Source organism: Choloepus didactylus, chromosome 8 (genome assembly GCF_015220235.1).
Source record: "Choloepus didactylus isolate mChoDid1 chromosome 8, mChoDid1.pri, whole genome shotgun sequence".
Classification (NCBI taxonomy): Eukaryota; Metazoa; Chordata; class Mammalia; order Pilosa; family Megalonychidae; genus Choloepus; species Choloepus didactylus.
Window position 1 is genome coordinate 545,284 of NC_051314.1, and position 20,530 is coordinate 565,813.

General features: G+C 50.8%; 1 protein-coding gene across 1 annotated transcript in view; it reads right to left on the reverse strand.

Annotated features, from left to right (window-relative positions):
• Nucleotides 1-20,530, reverse strand: part of PPP6R2 (protein phosphatase 6 regulatory subunit 2) — a 141,596-nt gene that overhangs the window by 21,322 nt on the left and 99,744 nt on the right. Inside the window, 6 exon segments of the mRNA XM_037847771.1 lie at nt 6,089-6,241; nt 7,218-7,344; nt 8,718-8,831; nt 9,099-9,211; nt 10,724-10,789; nt 14,522-14,659. Of these exon segments, the coding sequence (XP_037703699.1) occupies nt 6,089-6,241; nt 7,218-7,344; nt 8,718-8,831; nt 9,099-9,211; nt 10,724-10,789; nt 14,522-14,659 (711 nt within the window).

Genomic DNA, 20,530 nt, shown 5'->3' on the forward strand with positions numbered 1-20,530 from the left:
TCCATTATGGTCTGAGAGGTTACTTTGCATGATTTCAATATTTTAAAATTTATTAAGATTTGATTTGTGGCCTAAGGCATGGTCTATCCTAGAAATGATCCAGGTGCACTTTTTTTTTAAATTTTTATTTTGAAATAATTTCAAACATATAGGACAGTTGCAAATACAAAACAAACCCCATACAGAGAACTCCAGCACCCCCCCACCCCCAGATATCCATATCTACTAATTTTCCGTTTTGCTACCTTTGCAGAACCTTTCTCTTTCCTTCCTTCCTTCCTTCCTGCCTGCCTGCCTCTCTCTCTGCCACCCTCCCTCCCTCCCTCCCCTCTCTTTCTTTCAGCTATATCTATTATCTATCAATTATCTGTCTACCCATTTATCACCTTCTGAACATTTGAGAGCAGGCTGCACACATCACACTCCTTGAACTCATAGCACTTCCATGTTCATTTCCTAAGAACAAGGATATTCACTTATGTCATTAACTGCAGTTAATTCAAGAAAATTAATATGGATATAAAGCTTAAATTCTATATTCCAAGTTTTCCTTATGCCCCCCTTTGAGCTTTTCTCCTCCTTTCTTAGATTCACTCCAGTATCATATATTGCACTGCTTGTCATTAACTCTTAATTCTTTTTTTTAAAAATTAACTATATCAAAAAAAAATTTTTTTAAAGATATACAATAAAAAAAACATTTCAAACAAACCATAACAAGGGAGTAAGAAAAAGACAACTAACCTGAAATAACTACTTTACTACCAACATGCTCCTACTCTACCCCAAGAAAATAACCTAATATAGCAATATTTCTGTGAACTTGTTCCTACCATACTGTGCTGGTTTGAATGTATTATGTCCCCCAGAAAAAGCCATATTCTTTGATGCAATCTTGTGGGGCAGACACATCAGTGGGGATTAAGTTGGAATGTTTGGATTAGGTTGTTTGCATGGAAATGCGCCCCACCCAGCTGTGGGTGATGAATCTGATGAGATATTTCCATGGAGGCATGGCCCCACCCATTCAGGGTGGGCCTTGATCAGTGGAGCCATATAAACGTGCTGACAAACAGAAGGAACTCAGTGCAGCTGAGAGTGAGATTTTGAAGAGGAGCTACAGCCAAGAGGGACACTTTGAAGAAAGCACAAGAGCTGTAGATGAGAGACAGTTTGAAGATGGCTGTTGAAAGCAGACTCTTGCTCCGGAGAAGCTGAGAGAGGACAAATATCCCAAGCGCAACTAAGAGTGACATTTCTGAGGAACTGCAGCCTAGAGAGGAATGTCCTGGGAGAAAGCCATTTTGAAACCAGAACTTCGGAGCAGACGCCAGCCACGTGCCTTCCCAGCTAACAGATGTTTTCCGGATGCAATCGGCCATCCTCCAGTGAAGGTACCTGAATGCTGATGTGTTACCTTGGACACTTTATGGCCTTAAGACTGAAACTGTGTAACCAAATAAACCCCCTTTTATAAAAACCAATCCATCTCTGGTGTTTTGCATCCCGACAGCATTAGCAAACTAGAACACACACTCATCAGAAATTAACAAACCATAGTCATTCCTGGGCATTTCCAGAACATTAAATTTACGAATGATAGCTTATCTGTTCTTACTGGGTTATCGTTCCCCCTTCATTAATTGCTCTCTTTCGCTAGTTCCCCTACATTCTACATTATAAACCATTTATTTTAGGAGTGTGTTAACCTCCAGGTGTTGGTGAATTTTCTAAGTCTCTGATGGTTATGGACTTCTAATTGTATTCCATTGTGGTCAGAGAATGTGCCTTGAATAATTTCAATTTTTTAAATTTACTGAGGCTTGTTTTATGTCCTAGCATATGGTCTATTCTGGAGAAAGTTCCGTGATCACTAGAGAAGAATGTGTATCCTGGTGATTTGGGATGTAATGTTCTATACATGTCTGTTAAATCAAATTCATTTATCAGATTGTTTAGGTTTTCAGTTTCCTTACTGGTCTTCTGTCTGGTTGATCTATCTATAGGAGAGAGTGATGTGCTGAAGTCTCCCACAATTATTGTGGAAACATCCACTGCATCCTTTAGTTTTGCCAGTGTTTGACTCATGTATTTTGTGGCACCATGATTGGGAGCATAAACATTTATGATTGTTATTTCTTCTTGTTGAATTGCCCCTTTTATTAGTATGTAGTGGCCTTCTTTGTCTCTCCTAACATCTTTGCATTTAAAGTCTATTTTATCTGAGATTAATATTGCTACTCCTGCTTTCTTTTTCTGTAGCTTGCAGGAAATATTTTTTCCATCCTTTCACTTTCAATTTCTTTGTGTCCCTGTGTCTAAAATGAGTCTCTTGTATGCAACATATGGATGGTTCATATTTTTTGATCCATTCTGCCAATCTATATCTTTTAAGTGGGGAGTTAATCCATTTACATTCAATGTTACTACTGTGAAGGCATTTCTTGAATCAGCCATCCTATCCTTTGGTTTATGTTTGTCAGATATATTTTTCCCCACTCTTTCTTAATGTCCTTTATTGAACCAATATTGAATCTCTTTAGTACTGAACCTTTCTCCATATCTCTTTCTCCTTTCTTTGTTTCTCTGTCGATAGAGCTCCCTTTAGTATCTGAAGTAGGGCAGGACTTTTATTAGCAAAATCTCTCAGCATTTGTTTGTCTGTGAAAAATTTAAGCTCTCCCTCAAATTTGAAGGAGAGCTTTGCTGGATAAAGTATTCTTGGTTGGAAATTTTTCTCTCTCAGAATTTTAAATATGTCATACCACTGCCTTCTCGCCTCCATGGTGGCAGCTGAGTAGTCACTACTTAGTCTTATATTGTTTCCTTTGTATGTGGTGAATTGCTTTTCTCTTGCTGCTTTCAGAATTTGCTCCTTCTCTTCAGTATTTGACAGTCTGAACAGAATATGTCTTGGAGTGGGTCTATTTGGAGTTCACCGGGCATTTATGCTTTTTGTATTTATATCGTGTAGAAGGGTTTGGGACGTTTTCCCCAACAATTTCTTTGAATACACTTTCTAGACCTTTACCCTTCTCTTCCCCTTCTGGGATACCAATGAGTCTTATATTTGGATGTTTTATTTTATCTATCATATCCCTGAGATTCATTTTGATTTTTTTGATTCTTTTCCCCATTCTTTCTTTTGTTCTTTCATTTTCCATTCTGTGGTCCTCAAGGTCGCTGATTCGTTGTTCAGCTTCCACTAGTCTTGTACTATGAGTATCCAGAATCTTTTTAATTTGGTTGCCAGTTTCTTTTATTTCCATAAGATCATCTGTTTTTTTATTTACTCTTGCAATTTCTCTTCTAGGGTCTTCTTCAAGTCCTTTATATCCTGTGCCATGCTCTCATTGTTTGTCTTTAATTCTTCGATTAATTGCTCCAGGTACTGTGTCTCCTCTGATCTTCTCATTTGGGTGTTTGGGTTTGGATTATCCATATCATCTGTTTTTTTCATATGCTTTAAAATTTTCTGTTGTTTTTGGCCTCTTGGCATTTGCTTTCCTTGATTGGATTCTTTTAGGATATGTATGCTAATTCAAAGTCTTCTCTCTAATTTGTCAGACCTACAGCTTGGTGGTGTACACTTTCTCTAACTAACCAGCAGATGGCGTCCATGAGTCACCTATTCCCCTCAAGTCAGTTCTCCCCAACTTGGTCTTTGTGGTGTGTGGGGGTCTGAATCTTGTGGGGTCCAATTGGTGCACCAAGTTTGGGTGAGTTTTTGGTGCTGTCCGCCCTGAATGTGGGGCATGTGTCTGAGCGGTTAGGGAGGGAGGGAGGGCAGTTTTAATAATCAAACCTCCCAGGTGTTCCTGGAGATTTAAGGCTGTCGCAAGAGTCTAAACCTTCATTTCAGTCTCTCCACAGATTGTCTCTGCCGCTAACCCACAAGTCCTTGGTATTGGCGTATGGTCCCTGGGATTTCTGAGTGGGTCCGTCTTCCAAGCTGTGCCCTTCTAGGGCCTCTGCTGAGGGAAGGCTGTGCTATGTCACAAGTGCACGCCATTCCTCAAGGGAAGTTCTGGGCCGCCGGGCCGTGTAGGTGCGTTCCCAGCCTGCTGTAAGGATGGCTGATGGGGCGTGCCAATTTCCCCCTTTTCGCACAGCCCCACCTTCCCAGCTCCAGGACAATTAGCTGTGGGTACGTGAAAGGCTACTGTCCACACCTGATACTGTGGCGTGTGTGTGTGCCACTGGAAACACACCCCGTCACACTGGGTTTCTTGGCGCAGCTCTGGGCTGTGGCCCCGGTGCTGGGCAGGAGCGTTCCCAGCCCTCTGGGAAGATGGCTGCAAGGGGCGTGGCTTTTTTCCCCTTTTGGCTAACTTCTGCCTTCCTCACTCCGAGACAATTAGCAGCGGGTGTGTGAAAGGCTAATCTTCCACACAGATAATGAGGCGCTCGCACAGCCTGTTCCTGCCATGTTTCACTGTGCAGTTTTCGCTGCCACATCTGCAGCTGCTTTTGAGTTTTTTTTAAAACAGAACTAGTCCACCTCCAAACGCCAACCCTCGGTTTCTCCATACCGCACCGTGGCTGCCAGATATTCAACGGCTTACTCACTCATTTCAGAACACAGACTCCCGGTTTCACCAAGTGCACAGTCCCTGTGGATTTAGCAGAACTTGTCCAGCTGGTGCATCGCTGGAACTGGTGTTCTGGGTCACTCTCTGGCTTTTACCTAGTATTTTTCACGAGGTGTTTTTTTTGCCCTGTCTCTCCTAGCCACCATCTTGGGTTTTCCCCTAGGTGCATTTGAGAAGAATGTATGTTCTGCTGCTGGACAGAGTGTCCTATGTACATCCGTTAGGTTTAACTGGTCAGTAGTGTTGTTCAAGCCCTCTATTTCCTTACTGATCTTCTGTGTAGAGGTTCCATCAATTATTTACGGTGGTGAGTTGAAATCTCCAATTATTATTGTAGAACTATCTATTTCTCCCTTCAATTCTGTCAGTTTTTGCTTTATAAACTTTGGGGCTCTGTTGTGAGGTACATTTATGTTTATAGTCATTATATCATCTTGCTGGATTGCAACTTTCAATAACAGATAACATCCATCTTTGTCTCCTGTAATCTTTTTTTGACAATGTATATTTTGTCTGATAATAATATAGCCCCTCTGGCTCTCTTCTGATTACTGTTTGCATGGAATAGCTTTTCCAGCCTTTTACTTTCAAACTCTTTGTGTCTTTGTATTTAAGCCAAGTCTCTTGTAAACAGACTTTTTCATCCAATCTGCCAATCTCTGCCTTTAATAGGGAAGTTTAATTGGGGAAGCTTTTTACAGACAAAGACTTGTGGGCTGTGTCCTGGAGATTACTGTGTTTGCTGCTCTGTTTGATGATGAAAAATGAGAAAGAGACCTAAGTACCTTACATGAGGGACTGATTCAAATATGTGATTGCCCACAAGTGCCCTGAAGTACAACCCTGTGCTCCCTGAAGCACTCTCTCTTGGGCTCTCACGAACACACTGCCGTCACTCTGGGCTGGGCGTCGGGATTTCCTCCAGCAAGCTTGTGTTACGTTTCCATGACCAGAAATCTTTTATTGAAAGCTAATTCTTTAGGGGTAAGGAAAAAGAAAGCAGTTTCTCTATCACCACCCACAGCTGCCCTCCACCTATCTTGGGATTTTACAGACAGAGCAGTGCCGTGGAGGGGCCTCTGAGAGGGCCGGGGCTCTCCCGGTTCGGAGGCTTGTGGTTCTGGGAGCAGATCCTGTGAGCAGAGGCCAGAGAGGAGAGGCAGGGAACAGCACGGGGGCCAGGAGGCGCCGTGGGCTCAGGTGTGGGCCCGCCCACCTCCCCCAGACACCAAAGCACTTGCCGGCAATGGCGGCATCTGCGAGTGGAGGGCACTCCTCTGGCTGTGAATTGGAACTGCTGGGGACTTTCCACTGTGGAAGGTAGGGGCTGGTCTTATAGGGCATTAATAGTCAACAGCTCCAATTTAAGTTCTATCTTGTAGACTGAAATATGAGAAGGAAATGGGCCATGGGACCCCATCCCCTCTGCCTCAGTTCCCAGAGCTCCATGGCCGAGGCTGTCCCTCCCTCCCTGGCTGATGTGGGGTGCCTCTCACCAGCAGCAGATCCATGGTGTTGAGCCGGCAGAGCTCCTGGTTGATGCTGGGGGTGTTGGTGTGCAGCAGGGCGGCCACAAGGCGGGCACCATGGAGACGGGCATTACCCAGGGGCTCCTCCAGCATGCCGATGGTCGTCAAGATCGCTTGTTTCTATAGACACAGGAAGCGACCGCACTGCAAACCCCTCTGCTTGCGGGGTCCTTGCCTCCCACTGTGTGGGTGTTGCGAGGCGCGCCTGCTGAGGCGAGCGGGACTCAGGGCCTCAGTGAGGGGGTGTGAGCAGGGTCCTTGGCCAGGCCCAAGGGATATCCCTCGGTGCCTGAGATGTGTCCCTGCTGGGGCAGGGTCCCCAGGCTGAGGGCAGCTGCAGGGCCTGGGCCCTGCTCGCAAAGCCTGGACATGGACTCCTGGGGATCCAGTCTCCAGCTGCCTCTGTGACCCACACGCAGATACTCCCCACCCCTTTCCCAGCTGCCGGATGCCTGCTCAGTGCCAGACACTGCTCGAGGTGACACCTGGATGGAAACCTGCCTTCTGAAGCTGCTTCATGGTAGGGATCACGACACATGAGTAGATGAACTATGCACCATGGGAGAGCACGTGGGTGCTAAGGAGAAGAATCGGGTGGGGAGAGCCTGGATCTGGGTGACTCTGAGGGGTGAGGATGCAAGCCTTACCGCACTGCTCCCTCCTCACAGCACCACGCACCAGCGAGTGTGGAGCTGGGCAGAGGGTCTCCCTGGACCCCATCAGCCCGCCCCCAGGGCAGAGTGGTCCCTGGCAGGGTGCCCCCAACTCAAAGGCCAGGCCCACAGTGGCTGCTCTTGCCTATGAACTCACACCCTGCAATGATCCCCTAGTTCAGAAAGCAAAAGAATCACCTGGAGAGCCTGTAAACAGCCAGCTTCACAAGCCTCACCGATAGAGACAGACACTGGCATTCAGCAGATCTGGGCTGGGCCTGGGCACCTGAGGTTGGCACCTACCCAGGTAGCTCAGAAGTAGGTCCAAGAACAGCAGTGGGCAGGAGCACTCTCTCCCTGAGCCACACCCTGCCGTGCCCTGGCTGAGTGATGGTTCTCTGCTTCTCTCGCAAGGCTCTACACACTTGTTCAGTGGGATTTACCTTTGGTGGGCTGAGCAGAAGCTGGTGGAAGTCCTTCAGTCGTGGCACGATGCCGTGCAGTATGCTGCTGTGCACGGGGTGTGACTGTTCAAATCCCTGAGAAAAGGTGTCCAGCAAGCCCTCTGCCCTGTGGAGACGAGAGCAGACGTTGACCCAGGGGTGTCACTGGACCCAGGGGTGTCACTGGACTTCACAAGCTTTCAACCCCGTGCCTTCTCCCAAAAGGAGCTATTTTTCTCTTCCCAAAATGAATCCTTCAGAGTGAAACTACTCACAGACTCCACACATTTTTTGGTGATTGATGTGATGGAAAGAGGCATTTAGGGAAGTTTTGGATAATTCTAGTGGGCTTATAAAGAAAGAAAAAATCAGCATTCTGGTTGCCTAACTAGAGGAAGTGATCATAACTTGGTAATTCTACTTTTGGGCAAAAAACTAATAGATACATATTAAGTACCAAAGACCCTCCTGTCCTCCAGGGTGGCTGGCTTGGTCTACTCACCGCCTCTGTCCTGACACCTGCCAGGGGAGCACAGCCCAGTGGGGGGCTCCCCCAGCACAGCACAGGGGTCCCTCAGGGGACACAACTCCCTCACCGTCCATGCTCTTCACCCCAGCACCCCGCCCAACAACGCCCACCTACAAGCACCTCTGCCCAGGCCCGCTGCATGCTGGGCACACCCACCAAGATCGTGCACACTTCCTAACTTCTGGGACCCCCTCACCACCTTCCCCTGCATCCACTTAAGTGGCATCTTCCCAGGAAAGTCTCCTTGCTGACCAGCTCCTGCCCACTGGCCCAGTGTCCATGCCTTTCTCTTATCCCCGCACTAAATACCACATCATATGTAAACACACCCCTATGCCAGGCAGGGAGCAATCAGTCAGGGGCCATGCCTTAGTTCTCTGTCTGCCAAGTCTCAACTGTGTTTGTCTTACAGTAGGTGTTCAAGTAAATACTTAATGTGCGAGAAAGTGTGCTGGCCAGAGCCTTGAGACACAGAATGCAATAACCAGCAGACGGTACTTAATGCATACATGTGCATGCACGTCTGTACATAAGCATGTGAATACATGTGTGCATGCCCATCTGTGCACGTGCATGTGAATGCATGTATGTATGCACGTCTGCTTGTGCGTGTGAACGCACTGTGTGCGTGTATGTCTTAAGTGTGCATGTGAACGCATGTGTGCGCATGCATGTCTGCATGTGCATGTGAACATGTGTATGCATGTCTGTGTGCGTGTAAACACGTGTGTGCATGCACGTGTGAGTATGAATGCATGTGTGTGCATGCACACCTTGCGTGTATGTGTGAATGCATGTGTGCATGCATGTCTGCATGTGCATGTGAACGTGTGTATGCATGTCTGTGTGCATGTAAACACGTGTGTGCGTGTGAATGCACGTGTATGCATGCATGTCTGTACATGTGCACTTGAACACGTGTGCATCAGATTTCATGAAACATTTCTCCCTCATGGAAGCAAGAGGCTCACCCAGCCCGCCGCGTTTCCAACAAGGTCAGTAAGACCTGCGTCCCGCTGACAAGGCAGCTCTCGGTCTGGTCTCCGTCAAACATGTTCTTCAGAAGCTGCTCCACACAGTCCTGCCTGCCGGAGACCCGCAAGGTCAGTGCTGGGGAAGTGCTCCCTGACTGCGCGCTCACTTAGGCGGTCTTCCCTCCCTTCATGACACCCTTGGGACCAGGAGGAGCTCTGCTCTGGAGATGGAGCCACTGACCCACAGGAGACCTCCTCCCTTGGACCGCAAAGCCGACCCATCAAAATGTGGGTCAGCAGCGGAGCCCACCAACTCCAGTGCTCAGCAGGATGCAGAGGGGTCAGCGTGGACCCCCAGGCATCAGAGGCAGCACTCACGATTCCAGAACCGCGAGGAGGGGGTCGGGCTCTGAGGCCTCCTGCAGCTGGCTGCCCTGGTCTCTGCCCAGCCTGACGAGGTCACACAGAGCCTGAGCTGCATTGGACTGCCTCTGAAACACAAAAGAAAAACACACGTCCCCACAGTGCTGATGAGAAACACAAGTGGAAGCGGCTGCTAGAGGCTCTCTCAAGTGACTGGGCAAGTGGAGGTGCCAGTGATGCCGCTCAGTCCTCTGAAGGACGTTCCAGACCCTCTAACCCAGTTTTCTGCAGAGGCTGCAGACCTTGTCCATGAAAGACATCTGTTTTTGCCCTTTCCATTGTCAAATGAAGATCTAGTTAGAATTTTTAGCTGTATCTAGCAATCCCCAAGAATTCAAAATGTTCAGAAATGTTGTGCAGATATTGCTCTGCACCGCTGATCCATGTTTTGAGACATACTATATATGAGACTGTGTTGACACTATATTTTAAATTTAATAAAAATAGCTACTAGTATTCAGAATGACATTATTTGAGCTAATGAAAAGAAGGAAGTCACTAAAGATAAAATAAAGGACCCAAGTTTCCTAGGAAAATGCGAACCCCCCAGGGGCACCCGGAGACAGCTGGGGACCACAGCCCCTACAGGCACAGGCCTGTCCTGCAAAGGGATGGCCATGGGGAACGGCAGCTGAGTGAAGAAACACCACTCTGCCCCTTTCCACATCACAGCATGCGATGCACATGCCAAGCAGGGCACCAAGCTAAAGGAAATGCTTGCATGACCGTTTTCAGGGAAAAATAAAAGCAACTGGGCTGGCCGTGCGCCACTGTGAGGCCTCACCGAGGGGCAGCACGGGCTACTTCAGGACACTCTGTGCTTACCACAAACGCATAAGGGGACCCCGTGGTGAACAGGCCTGGCCCAGGGAGAAAATGCAAGGACTGACATGAAACCGTTGCAGCAGAGAGCAGTGCAGGTGTCAGAGCAAGTCCTGAGCAGACAGTGTGCCTACATGTGTGTGCACACATGTGTGAGAGGGTATTTGTAATGCAGAGAAAAGGTCTACAAGGCTCAACCCCACAATCTTACTGCTGGGAGCAGAGGCTCTGTTTCTTACTCCCTACGCCCGATGACCCACACCTCCTGGAGTGCGGGCTGAGCCTAGCGAATCACTTCCAACAAAAAGAAGGGGGCAAAGTGACGGGACGTCACTTCCAAGATCTGGTTACAGAAGGGCCCGGCACCTGCCTTCCTTGCCCTCTACTCCCTCCCTCTCCCACTCAGGGGGAAGCCAGCTACCCCGTGGAGAGGCTGCTGTGGGAGCCGAGCCCGGGATGCCTGCAACCTGTGCCCGGCCCCAAGCACACAGGCTTTAAGATAAGCAACGCCTGCTGTTGTAAGCCACCGGCCGAGTTTGGGGGTGATTTGTGGCTCAGCTATAGGTAACAATACCGTCTGAATTGCTTCTATATAACACATATGTACTAATTTTCCATTAAAAACAGCCTAGAAGTCAGTCCTCAATTAACGAAGACAAGAATTGGCGCAGTCCTGGCCTGAAGGGAGGTGTGGTGTGCCCCCGCCTCACGCCCTCCGACAGCCGCAAAGGAACATGGGGCTGTAGCATCATACTCACATCTTCCTCCTGCCCTGGGTGGATCAGCTCCACGAGCCTCTGAACTATCATTTCTTCATTAAGCCACTGGAAGGAGAAACACAGCCTTGTATCAGACATCGGAGGAAGGATCTGCTGCTTTCCCCCACCCTGCTCACGTTCAACCGAAGGGCATGAAGTCCTGTGGTGCGACGGGGAGCCACCTCCCAGCCTCCCTGGATACAGGGACTCCACGCACATGTCCGCGTGTCTGCCTGGACCTGCCTATAAGGCCTGGAGCCCTGTGGTGAGTGCTCACACGTGTGCCCACATCAGAAGCCGCACCCCACAGCTCCATGGGTGAGCCTCAGGCCCCGAAGGCCGAGTGGAGGAATCTTCGGTCCCTCCCGCACCACAGCCCTCAGAGTGCGAGAACCACTGTCCTCTTCCTCTTCTCCTCGACCCCACCTTGGCGCCTACATGGGAGGGGTGCACAGCGCAGGGCAGCAGGACCCTTGTCTCCTGGTGCAGCCAGCCCACCACACCTCCAGCGTGGAGGATCTCGCCCCTTTTGATGCCCCAGCTGCAGACAGAGGCCCTGTGCCACAACGTACTTGCAGAGGCAACCAAACATCAGTCTCTTCACTTGGACAGGAATTATAACACTTGAGCTTAATAAAATCAATTATCTTCTGGTTAACCAAAAGCTGTGACTGATGGTTACATCTCTGATTAACAGAACTATGAAAGCAAATTTATGATTACTCAGTAAAAGTGGCTTGTCTATAGATTAGATCTTCCAGGGATCTACGGGAGGAAAACATACTAAAGGGCTCTCCTGTCAGGTAAGAAGGCAAGCACGCAAACCCAGTCTGCACTGGGGCGTATGTGACTGTGGGAATTATGCCACATTTACCAAATCCTTTTGGCAAAAATGCTAGGAAATTTTCTCCTTTTATTTTAGACTTCCTATTTGCAAACTCTGGATCTACTAATCCAAGACGGACAAGAACGACTTCTATCCAGTGGCAGCAAATCCTCGCCAAGGTCGTGTTCCTCTGCTCTGCTCCGGCGCTGCCTGTGGGGTGCTCTCGTTTTGCTCTTTGGCAAGAGCAGACCACCGACATCTCCGACTCCCCTTGTCATGGGAGCAGACCCTCTCCCTGGTCCCTGCCACGCAGCCCCTGAGGAGGTGGGGAGGGGAGAGGCCAAAGGAGGCCTCTCTGCTGGGAGGTGCTGTCACGTTTCCTGTCTTCTAACTCTGCTTCTCTGAAGTCTGGCCTCCTCCTGTCACCAGTGGAGTCTGCTGGGTCTCTGCTTGCCTGTTACTACCCATCCCCCTCCCAGGCACCGTGGGGGTTCTGGGATGTGGCTGTGCCTAAAGCTTCCCGCCCCTCTGACCCAGAGGCTGCAGAGGTCAAGCTTGCCCGGGGTTCTGGGGCCTCCTCAACACACCCTAATCCTTGTCCCTCCTGCATCTACTTCAAGACACGTGGCTTGAAGGCTCCAGATGGGGACCCCTCCATGGACAGGTGCAGAGGCACTGGATGTCCCACCCTGTCCCTGGGCCTCTTCCAGCTTTGTCACCCGCATCTGCACACCCCTTGGCCTTTCCCACAAGATTCTATAAGCAAAACCAGAGGGGATGCTCCTCCAGGGGAACATAAAAAACCCACCAACCAACACAACCTCCAGCAGGTGACCCTGCCCATACCTTGGGGAGCTCAGTAAGAGCTTACAAAACACCCTGTGGGGTCACACCAGCTACCAGCCAGCATCACAAGTGCATCCCTAGGATGCCTCACCCTGAGATGAAACACCTCCCTATGGGTACTAAGGAAGGGGTCAGCAGATAACAGCCTGGAGGGTCAGATCTGGCCAGCTGACAGCTTTAGTAAATAAAGAATTATTGGAACATAGCCGTGGCCACTCACTGATGTTCTCTCCAGCCGCTGGGCCCACAAAGCCTGGAATATTTATCATCCGGCCCTTTTCTGGGTCCTGTGCAAAGAGACTGTTTCCTGACCCCTGCCTCTAGGCCTGAGCTTAATTCCAGGTGGAGAGTTCACAAAATTACCAACCAGACAAAACCCTCAGAGAATCTTAGAAAGGAACCTTGTGCGTGGAAACCCCATCTCCATCAGACATGTAGAGCCTCTTGTCATTAGTGTGACCTGACGTCATCAAACAGCCAAGGCGCCGCTCCCGTCGAGCCGGCTCTTCCAGCAGCCAGGGCAGCAGCTGAGCGTCTCTACTCGGAACTGAAAACTCGTCTTCTGCTAACAGCCCCCAGCCCAATTCTGGGCACATGGAAGGAATGTATGTCCTGTCCCGAGAAGTCAGCTGTAGCCAAGTAAATTATTTTGGCCAAGAAAACATGGGCAGAGCCTTGAGAGCCAACCTGAGACCCCCCTTCTCAGCCTTTCTTTCCTAGCCATGGCCCCGAGTCCTGCCTGAGAGGGGCCTCTCCATCCCCTTGGGCTCCAGATTTAGGCCCGGGACCCACTCAGGAGGGAGAAACAACCTGTGCTGTTACAAGCACTAGGATCTGGGGGTTATTTCTTACCACGCCGTAACAGGAAGATCCTGACTGATACAGTCCTGGCAGCCCTGTTTTCTGAACAGGCCACCAATGTGTAGCATTTGCATCTGTCCAACCCAGAAAGAGGCAGTAATTAAATTCTGGGCGCGCCCTAAAGCTTATAAATGGTGGGAGTCACCATCAACATGTTGTAGCGGCACAGACACTCTTTAGCACAAGTAAGACTGTCTTCAGGACATGTTTCAGGAGACTGGGGTGCAAACAAGCCAGAAGGAGTTGGGGTCCCAGATCCACCCAAGCCCCACCCTGGGTGGCCCTGACGGAAGTGGAGGCTCAGACAAGCCTTTGCTCTCTGCAGCCTCTGGGGCTTTCCCAGGACCAGGAGGAGCATGACGCGCCCGTGAGCTCTAAAGTTGAAGGGGTGATGTGGCCCTGGTGTGGCCGAGGGCTAGAGGCCCCAGGGGACGCTGGGTCAGACCCGGCTCCACCACATGAGCCACACTGCCCTGTGTGAGCTCCTCACTGAAACACCACCCCTACAGACGAAACAACGTGGGCAAAACGCCTGGCACAGGGTTTGGTGTGCGTAGCGAGAGTGCAGTTCCTGTCGACTCGTGATGCGAGGCTGCTCCACCCCAGGGATGCTGCTGTCACCTGAGTCCAGGGGCTGGGGAAAGGGCAAGAGGGATCCAGGTTCTGCCAGACCACAGTCACCAAGAGTGTGTCCAGCACTGACGGCCTGGAGAATCTTCCTCTTCTGAAGGAGACCCTCACGTTGTACCTGACTGACACATCCGAACACTCTAGAGTAAACAGCATACAGCTCTGCCCATTTCTTTTCTATGACTTTTCTTTTCACGGAATGATATCCAACAAGTGTTTTCCTCAAAGACATTTGTCTAGGCCTAGAGCCATTCCTGAATCCTGCTCTAAGTCCGGGTGCTGCTGGGTGAGAGGTGGGCAGTGGGGGAGAAGGGACCCTGGAGCACCATCTGCATCTTCACGGCATGAGGCTGAGTTGGCGTCAGGGCTGGAGGGAGCTGCCCTGCTCTCTGCTTCTGGACAGACTGAGGCAGCACAACGAAAAGGGTGCAGACCCCAGCCCCAGCCCCATCTGCAAACCCCTGACAAGAACCCCAGGTGAGACCAGAAAAGGAAGACACATGCCGTCTGAACTCATTCAGTGAATACCAAGACGGGTCCTTCCCTCAGGGAATCTGCAGGGGCAGGGGCAGCCCAACAAGGCTGCAAACACTCTGGAAGGGGGCTCCAAAAGTGCAGAGGCCCAGGGCACTCACGTGCAGGACCTCCTGCCGGAGACGGGCTGGCTCCACGCAGCCGACCAGGCGCAGCAGCAGGTCCATCACGGCCGAGGTGCCAAGGTGCCGCAGCACCAGTGGGATGAACTCGTCCTTCTTCCTCAGGAACACAATCACCTGAAGGCCAAGCACCATGATGAGCAACCAGAGCAAGGACAAGCCATAGCCTCCAGGAACTGAGGAAGATTAAATTGCAACCCTATTAAGCAGAAACAATGGAAGGACATTTAAAAAGTTAAATATACTTCAGTGTTTATGATGGTTTGGAGGCTTTATAGACCCCAGAAAATCATGTTCTTGGTGCTAATCCATTCCTGTGGGTGTGGACATAACTTCATTATTTTAGCTGACGCCTGACCCAGGGGGTCCTGGATCCTCTTCCTGGAGCCCTTTGTAAATGGGGTGAAAGCAGACAGAGACACAGAAGCTCAGAGAGAGGAAGCCACATAAGCCAGAAGCTGGAAGCAGCAAACACGGAGGAGACAGACGACAGCAGCCATGCGCCACGTGCCTGGCCATGTGGCAGAGGAGGCCAGGATCGCCTGCAGCCGGTCTTCAGGGACAAAGCACCACCTCATGGTGCCTTGATTGGACATTTTCATGGCCTCAGGGCTGTGAGCTTGTAAACTAATCAATTCCCACTGTTGAAAGCCAGCCCCTCTCTGATCTACTGTTTTCAGCAGCCTTGTAGCTTAAAACAGTGTTGTGGGAAAGGTCTCTCCCAGGACAGGCAGCGGCATGTGCCCAGGGAAGTCCTGGGAGGTGACGGCTGCAGGGGCAGTGAAGGGCTCGGGGAGGGTGGACACTGCTGTGCAGCAGAGGCTGCAAGGTGGCAGGACACCAAGCATGGCTGCTGTGCTCAGCAACCATCAAGTCTTCTCAACAGATGTGAACTGCACGGACTGAGTTCTACCAGGACCTAACAGCAACAGTCTGCCCGCCCCTCCCCACCTGGAGGCAGAATCGCCCACCTGACCTGGGAGCAGGTCCGGGAAGCTCTCAGCAACCCCGAACCACCAGGTCTCCGAGAGTGGGGAGCCCTGTGTGAGTGTGTGGGGGCCACCAAGGGCTGCAACAGGCCGTGTCCTGCCGTGTTTGCATGCACACATCTATCAGCACATCACCATGTGTGTGCACGCCGGGTTCCCACGTGTCTGCACGTGTGGGTGTGCACGTGGGGTTTCTGCTGTGTTCTCATGTGTGTGCACACCAGGTCCCCTCATGTCCGCATGTGTGTGCACGCCAAGTTTCTGTGTGTGTCCATCGTGATAATCAGGTGGACATGTGAGTGGAGCAAGCTGCCGAGGCCAAGGCTGGGCCAAGGGTTCCCCAACTGGAGGAGGGACCAGGGCTCCCCAAGAGAATCCAGAACACACAGGGCCACCCCTCCTTCCCCAACTCAGGGCCACAGGGATCTAGGGGAAGCCAGAAGCAAACTGCAGGCAGGGCCCTTCCGCCTCTGGGAGGGGAACCAGGGCCCACAGACACCCCTATATCCCTCCCCCGTTTGCACCTCCACCGCCTCGCCCTCTCAGGCCAGCACGGGGACCCTCCCTCCCTTCCTGAGCTGCACCTGGGCCCGGCCTGAGCGGGTGAGGCCGGGGGCTCCCAGGCAGGGTATGGAGGGGCCGTGGCCCCCCTGCACCTCCAGAGGAGCTGGGCCCCCTGCAGGACCCCTTCAGCACCCCCTCCCTGAAAACGCTCTGATTCCCTGGAAGGACAATTATTTTTCTTGTGGCCCTTTTATTAGATGTAGAAATGTAAGGACAAAAAAACAAGTAAAAGCTCCCAGACCCCAGAGACGGCCTTGTGGGGCTCCCTCGGGCAGGCTCTGGCCCCCCGTGGACTTGTTCCTGGAGCCCACAACAAGTCGTGAAGGACTTACTATTATTGCCCCGGTCTTCAGCTGGAGAAACTGAGGCAGGAGAGGTGACAGGCCCTGCCCAAGGTCACACTGCTGGTGCGGGCAGTGCCGGGATTCCGAGCTAGCAGTGGGGTCCCGACTCGGGACCAGCAGCACGGCCTCCCACTCTGATCACTGCGTTTCTTCACCTACCCAACCCCGCCCCCCACCACGCTCACCCTGTGCCCCTCTCTCCCGGGCAGCAGACAGGGGTCTGCTTGGCTCAATTGTCTCACAGACCCTGTGACTTCCACCGAGCCTGCTTCCTTCTTTGCTCTGGCCACTGGGGAGCTCCTGACCAGGTTTGTGGTGCCTGGTTCTTCTCTCTCCCCCTCCTTCATCTCTCTGTCCTGACTCTGGAACCAAGTGTGCAAGTATGCCTGACCAAGCCCTCGCCCTCCCGTCACCCATGGGAGATGCGGAGTTCGCTGGCCTCCCTGCTCCCCTGGGGAAGGTGCCCCTCGGCCGGGCAACCTCCCGCCTCAGCGCGGCTCCCACCCCTCACCCCACACACAGCTTCCCGCCCCTCCTGCCGTGGCCCGGTCCTGCCTGGGAGGTAGAGAGTGCTCAGTTCCTGCCCAGCCACTGGCAGAAGCAGCTGCCGACAGGTGGGCTCAGGGCTCCCACGGCAGGCTAGCTGGGGGCGCGCGGGTGGGGTGGGGGGTTGGCCGGCACGGAGGGGGCAGTGGGCAGCGAGGCCCGGGGTGGGAGCCCTTTGCTGTGGGAGGGTTGGGCGGCTTTACAGGAAGGTGTAAGGAGCCCCCAAGATGGCGAGGCCAGGGGTGAGGTCCCGGGGGCGCCCTCCCACCAGACTCATGACCGGCCATGGCCCTGCTCCAGGCTCAGCTTCCCGTCTAGGGGAGAGGAAGACTTGGGGAAAGAAGCCGAGAAAGGAGCTGGGAAGCCCATGACCCCGGGCTGACACAGGCTGGGGCCCACGCTGGGGCACCTCCGGCAGGAAGAGCCGCCCGCTCCTCCCCCTCCGTCTGTCTGTCCCTCCCTCAGCAGCCTGGCTGTCCCACTCTGTGGTGTGGCCACCCGGGAAGGCCCCTCCTCACATGCCTGGTCCCAGACCTGCTCCTCCTCTGTGGAACACTACTCAGCAATTAAACCCACAAAGTATTGAAGCATACAACAACTTGGATGAATCTACAAGTAATTAAGCCGGCTGAAAAAGCGAACCTCAAAGGTTATATACTGTATAATTCTATTTCTATAACTTTTTTAAATGAGAAAATTTTAGATATGGAGGACAGATTAGGGTTAGGGATGGGGAAGGGGGAGGGAGGAGGGAGGTGAGTGGTGACAAAAGGGCCACGTGCAGGGTTACTGCGGCCCCAGAGCTGTTCAGGGTCTGACCATGATGGCGATAGGAGCCTGCATAGGTGGTAACTGCAGAGCTCACACGCGCACACACACGTACACGTGTACACACATGATCACACACACGCACAACTCACATGTGTGTGCACACACGCTCACTCACATGCACAAGCTCACACATGCACACGCTCACATGCGCGCACGAGCACACACATGCACACGCTCACATGAGCGCACACATGCTCACGTGCACACACAGGTACACGTGCACACAAATGCACACACATGCACATGTACACACACACATGCACACACGTGTACACACACGTATGCAAGCAAAGTAAAACAGGAGCAATCTGAATAACATCAGTGGGTGACATCAGTGTCCGCATCCTGGTTGTAACGCTCTGATACCAAATTATCACCACTGGAGGAAACATCAAGGAATACCAGGGCTCTCTCTGGATTATCACTTGCCACTGCATGTGAATCTACAATTATCCCAATTAAACTTTTAATTAAAAAGATACTATTTAGAATAACACAAAATATCAAATTCCTAAAAATCAACCCAATGAAAGACGTATAGGACACTACACAGAAAAATGTATTATGAAGAGAAATTAAAGAAGCTTAGCTACTCACCTTTGCCACAATAGCAAGTAAACAGCCATAGACAATATGTAACAAATGGGTGGAGCTGTGTTTCAGTAAAACTGCATATGCAAGAAGAGGTGGCAGGCTGCACCCTGCCTGAGGGCTGTCGTCCGCTGACCTGGTCTACAGTCAACACAAATCCAATCAAAACTTCAGCAGGTTTCTTTTTTTTTGGGGGGGGGGGGGAGATGGAAACTGAGAAGCTCATTCTAAAATTTACGTAGAAATGCAAAAGGCAAAGAATAACTGGAACAATCTTGAAGAACAACAAAGTGAGAGGATTAACTCTATCAGGTATCAAGACATATAAAGCTACAGTAGTTAAGATCATGCTGTATTGGTGCACTAGCAAACAAGGAGAACAATGGAACAGTGCAGAGTCCAGAGACAAACAGGTACATGTGGTGTGTTATTTGTGACAAGGAGTCTGATCAGTAAATGGTGCTGGGTCAACTGAATATCCGTATGAGAAAACAACACTTCAGCTTCCTACCATTCATAAGAATCAATTCCAGGTGACTGCAGATAGAAACAAGAAAAGGAAAACATAAAACTTCTAAAAGATAATACAGAAAAATATTTTCATGACTTTAGGGTAGGCAAAAGTTTCTTTACAGAACACAAAAAACCCTAACCATAAATGAAAAAAAAAGATAAATTGGACTGCATTTAAATTACACCTTTACTCAGTTGGCAAGCCACAAGATGAGAAAAGATGTTTGCAACACAAAATCAACAAAGGCCCGTATCCAGGAAATACAAAGAATCCCTACTGTGCCGGTTTGAATGTATTATGTCCCCCAGAAAAAGCCATATCCTTTGATGCAATCTTGTGGGGCAGACATAATAGTGGGGATTAGTTGGAACGTTTGGATTAGGTTGCTTGCATGGAGATACACCCCACCCAACTGTAGATGATAACTGATGGGATATTTCCATGGAGGCGTGGCCCCACCCATTCAGGGTGGGCCTTGATCAGTGGAGCCATATAAATGTGCTGACTCAAAGAGAAGGAACTCAGTGCAGCTGTGAGTGACTTTTTGAAGAGGAGCAAGCTTGCTAGAGAGGAACATCCTGGGAGAAAGCCATTCTGAAACCAGAACTCTGGAGCACACGCCAGCCACGTGCCTTCCCAGCTAACAGAGGTTTTCCAAATGCCACTGGCCATCCTCCAGTGAAGGTACCCGATTACTGATGTGTTACCCTGGACACTTTATGGCCTTAAGACTGTAACTGTGTAGCCAAATAAACCCCCTTTTTATAAAAGCCAATCCATCTCTGGTGTTTTGCATTCCTCAGCATTAGCAAACTAAAACACCTACAAATGAAAAAGAAAAACAACAGCCTGTTAGAAAATGAGTAAGAAACTCAACAGAAGATACCTCAATGACTCATAAAGATGGGAAAAGGCACCCAACCTTGTTAGCCACCAGGGAGGAAACTGAAAGCACAACGCTTCATGATGAAGACCCCCAGAGACCCCCCGGGCAGCTCCTGAAAGCAGAGCAGAGAGGCGCGGCACACACTGCCGGGAGCAGCACTTCATTTGGTTCAGCCCCTTTAACTTTACCTGCTAACTGGCTACATGCATAGCCGTATGATGCAACACACAGAGAAACCACTACAAAAATCTATACAGAGCAATAAACTCAAAAAGACTCTAGATAGAAAAACGGAATTTTTAAAACGTTCAACTACAGAGGATTGTGGGGAGATGGTGGAGCAGGAAGCTCTGGGAGTCGCTCCCTCCACCAAGAACCAGCGGGCACTGCCTGAACCAACCATTCTGGAACTCCGGAAGCCAGCAGGACACTGTCCATCATCCAGGGGAGGGCAGGAGGAAGATGCTGGCAAAGTCTGTGAATATCCGCGCATTTCACCCTCACCTGGCGGGAGCAGTGGGGACTGCAGCCCGGGCCCCTGGCCACAACGCCCCTGTCCTCCAAAATCCACGGGGGTGGGGGGTCTGGTCACGCTGGCTGCCTCCCTGCCTTTCAGCAGCTGCTTCAGACGGCTGGGGGCAGACCCAACCCCCTCAGGCAAAAGTGGCAGAAGAGTCATAAAGAGGCAGTGCCTTTTTTCTCTCTTTTTTCCTTTCCATTCCC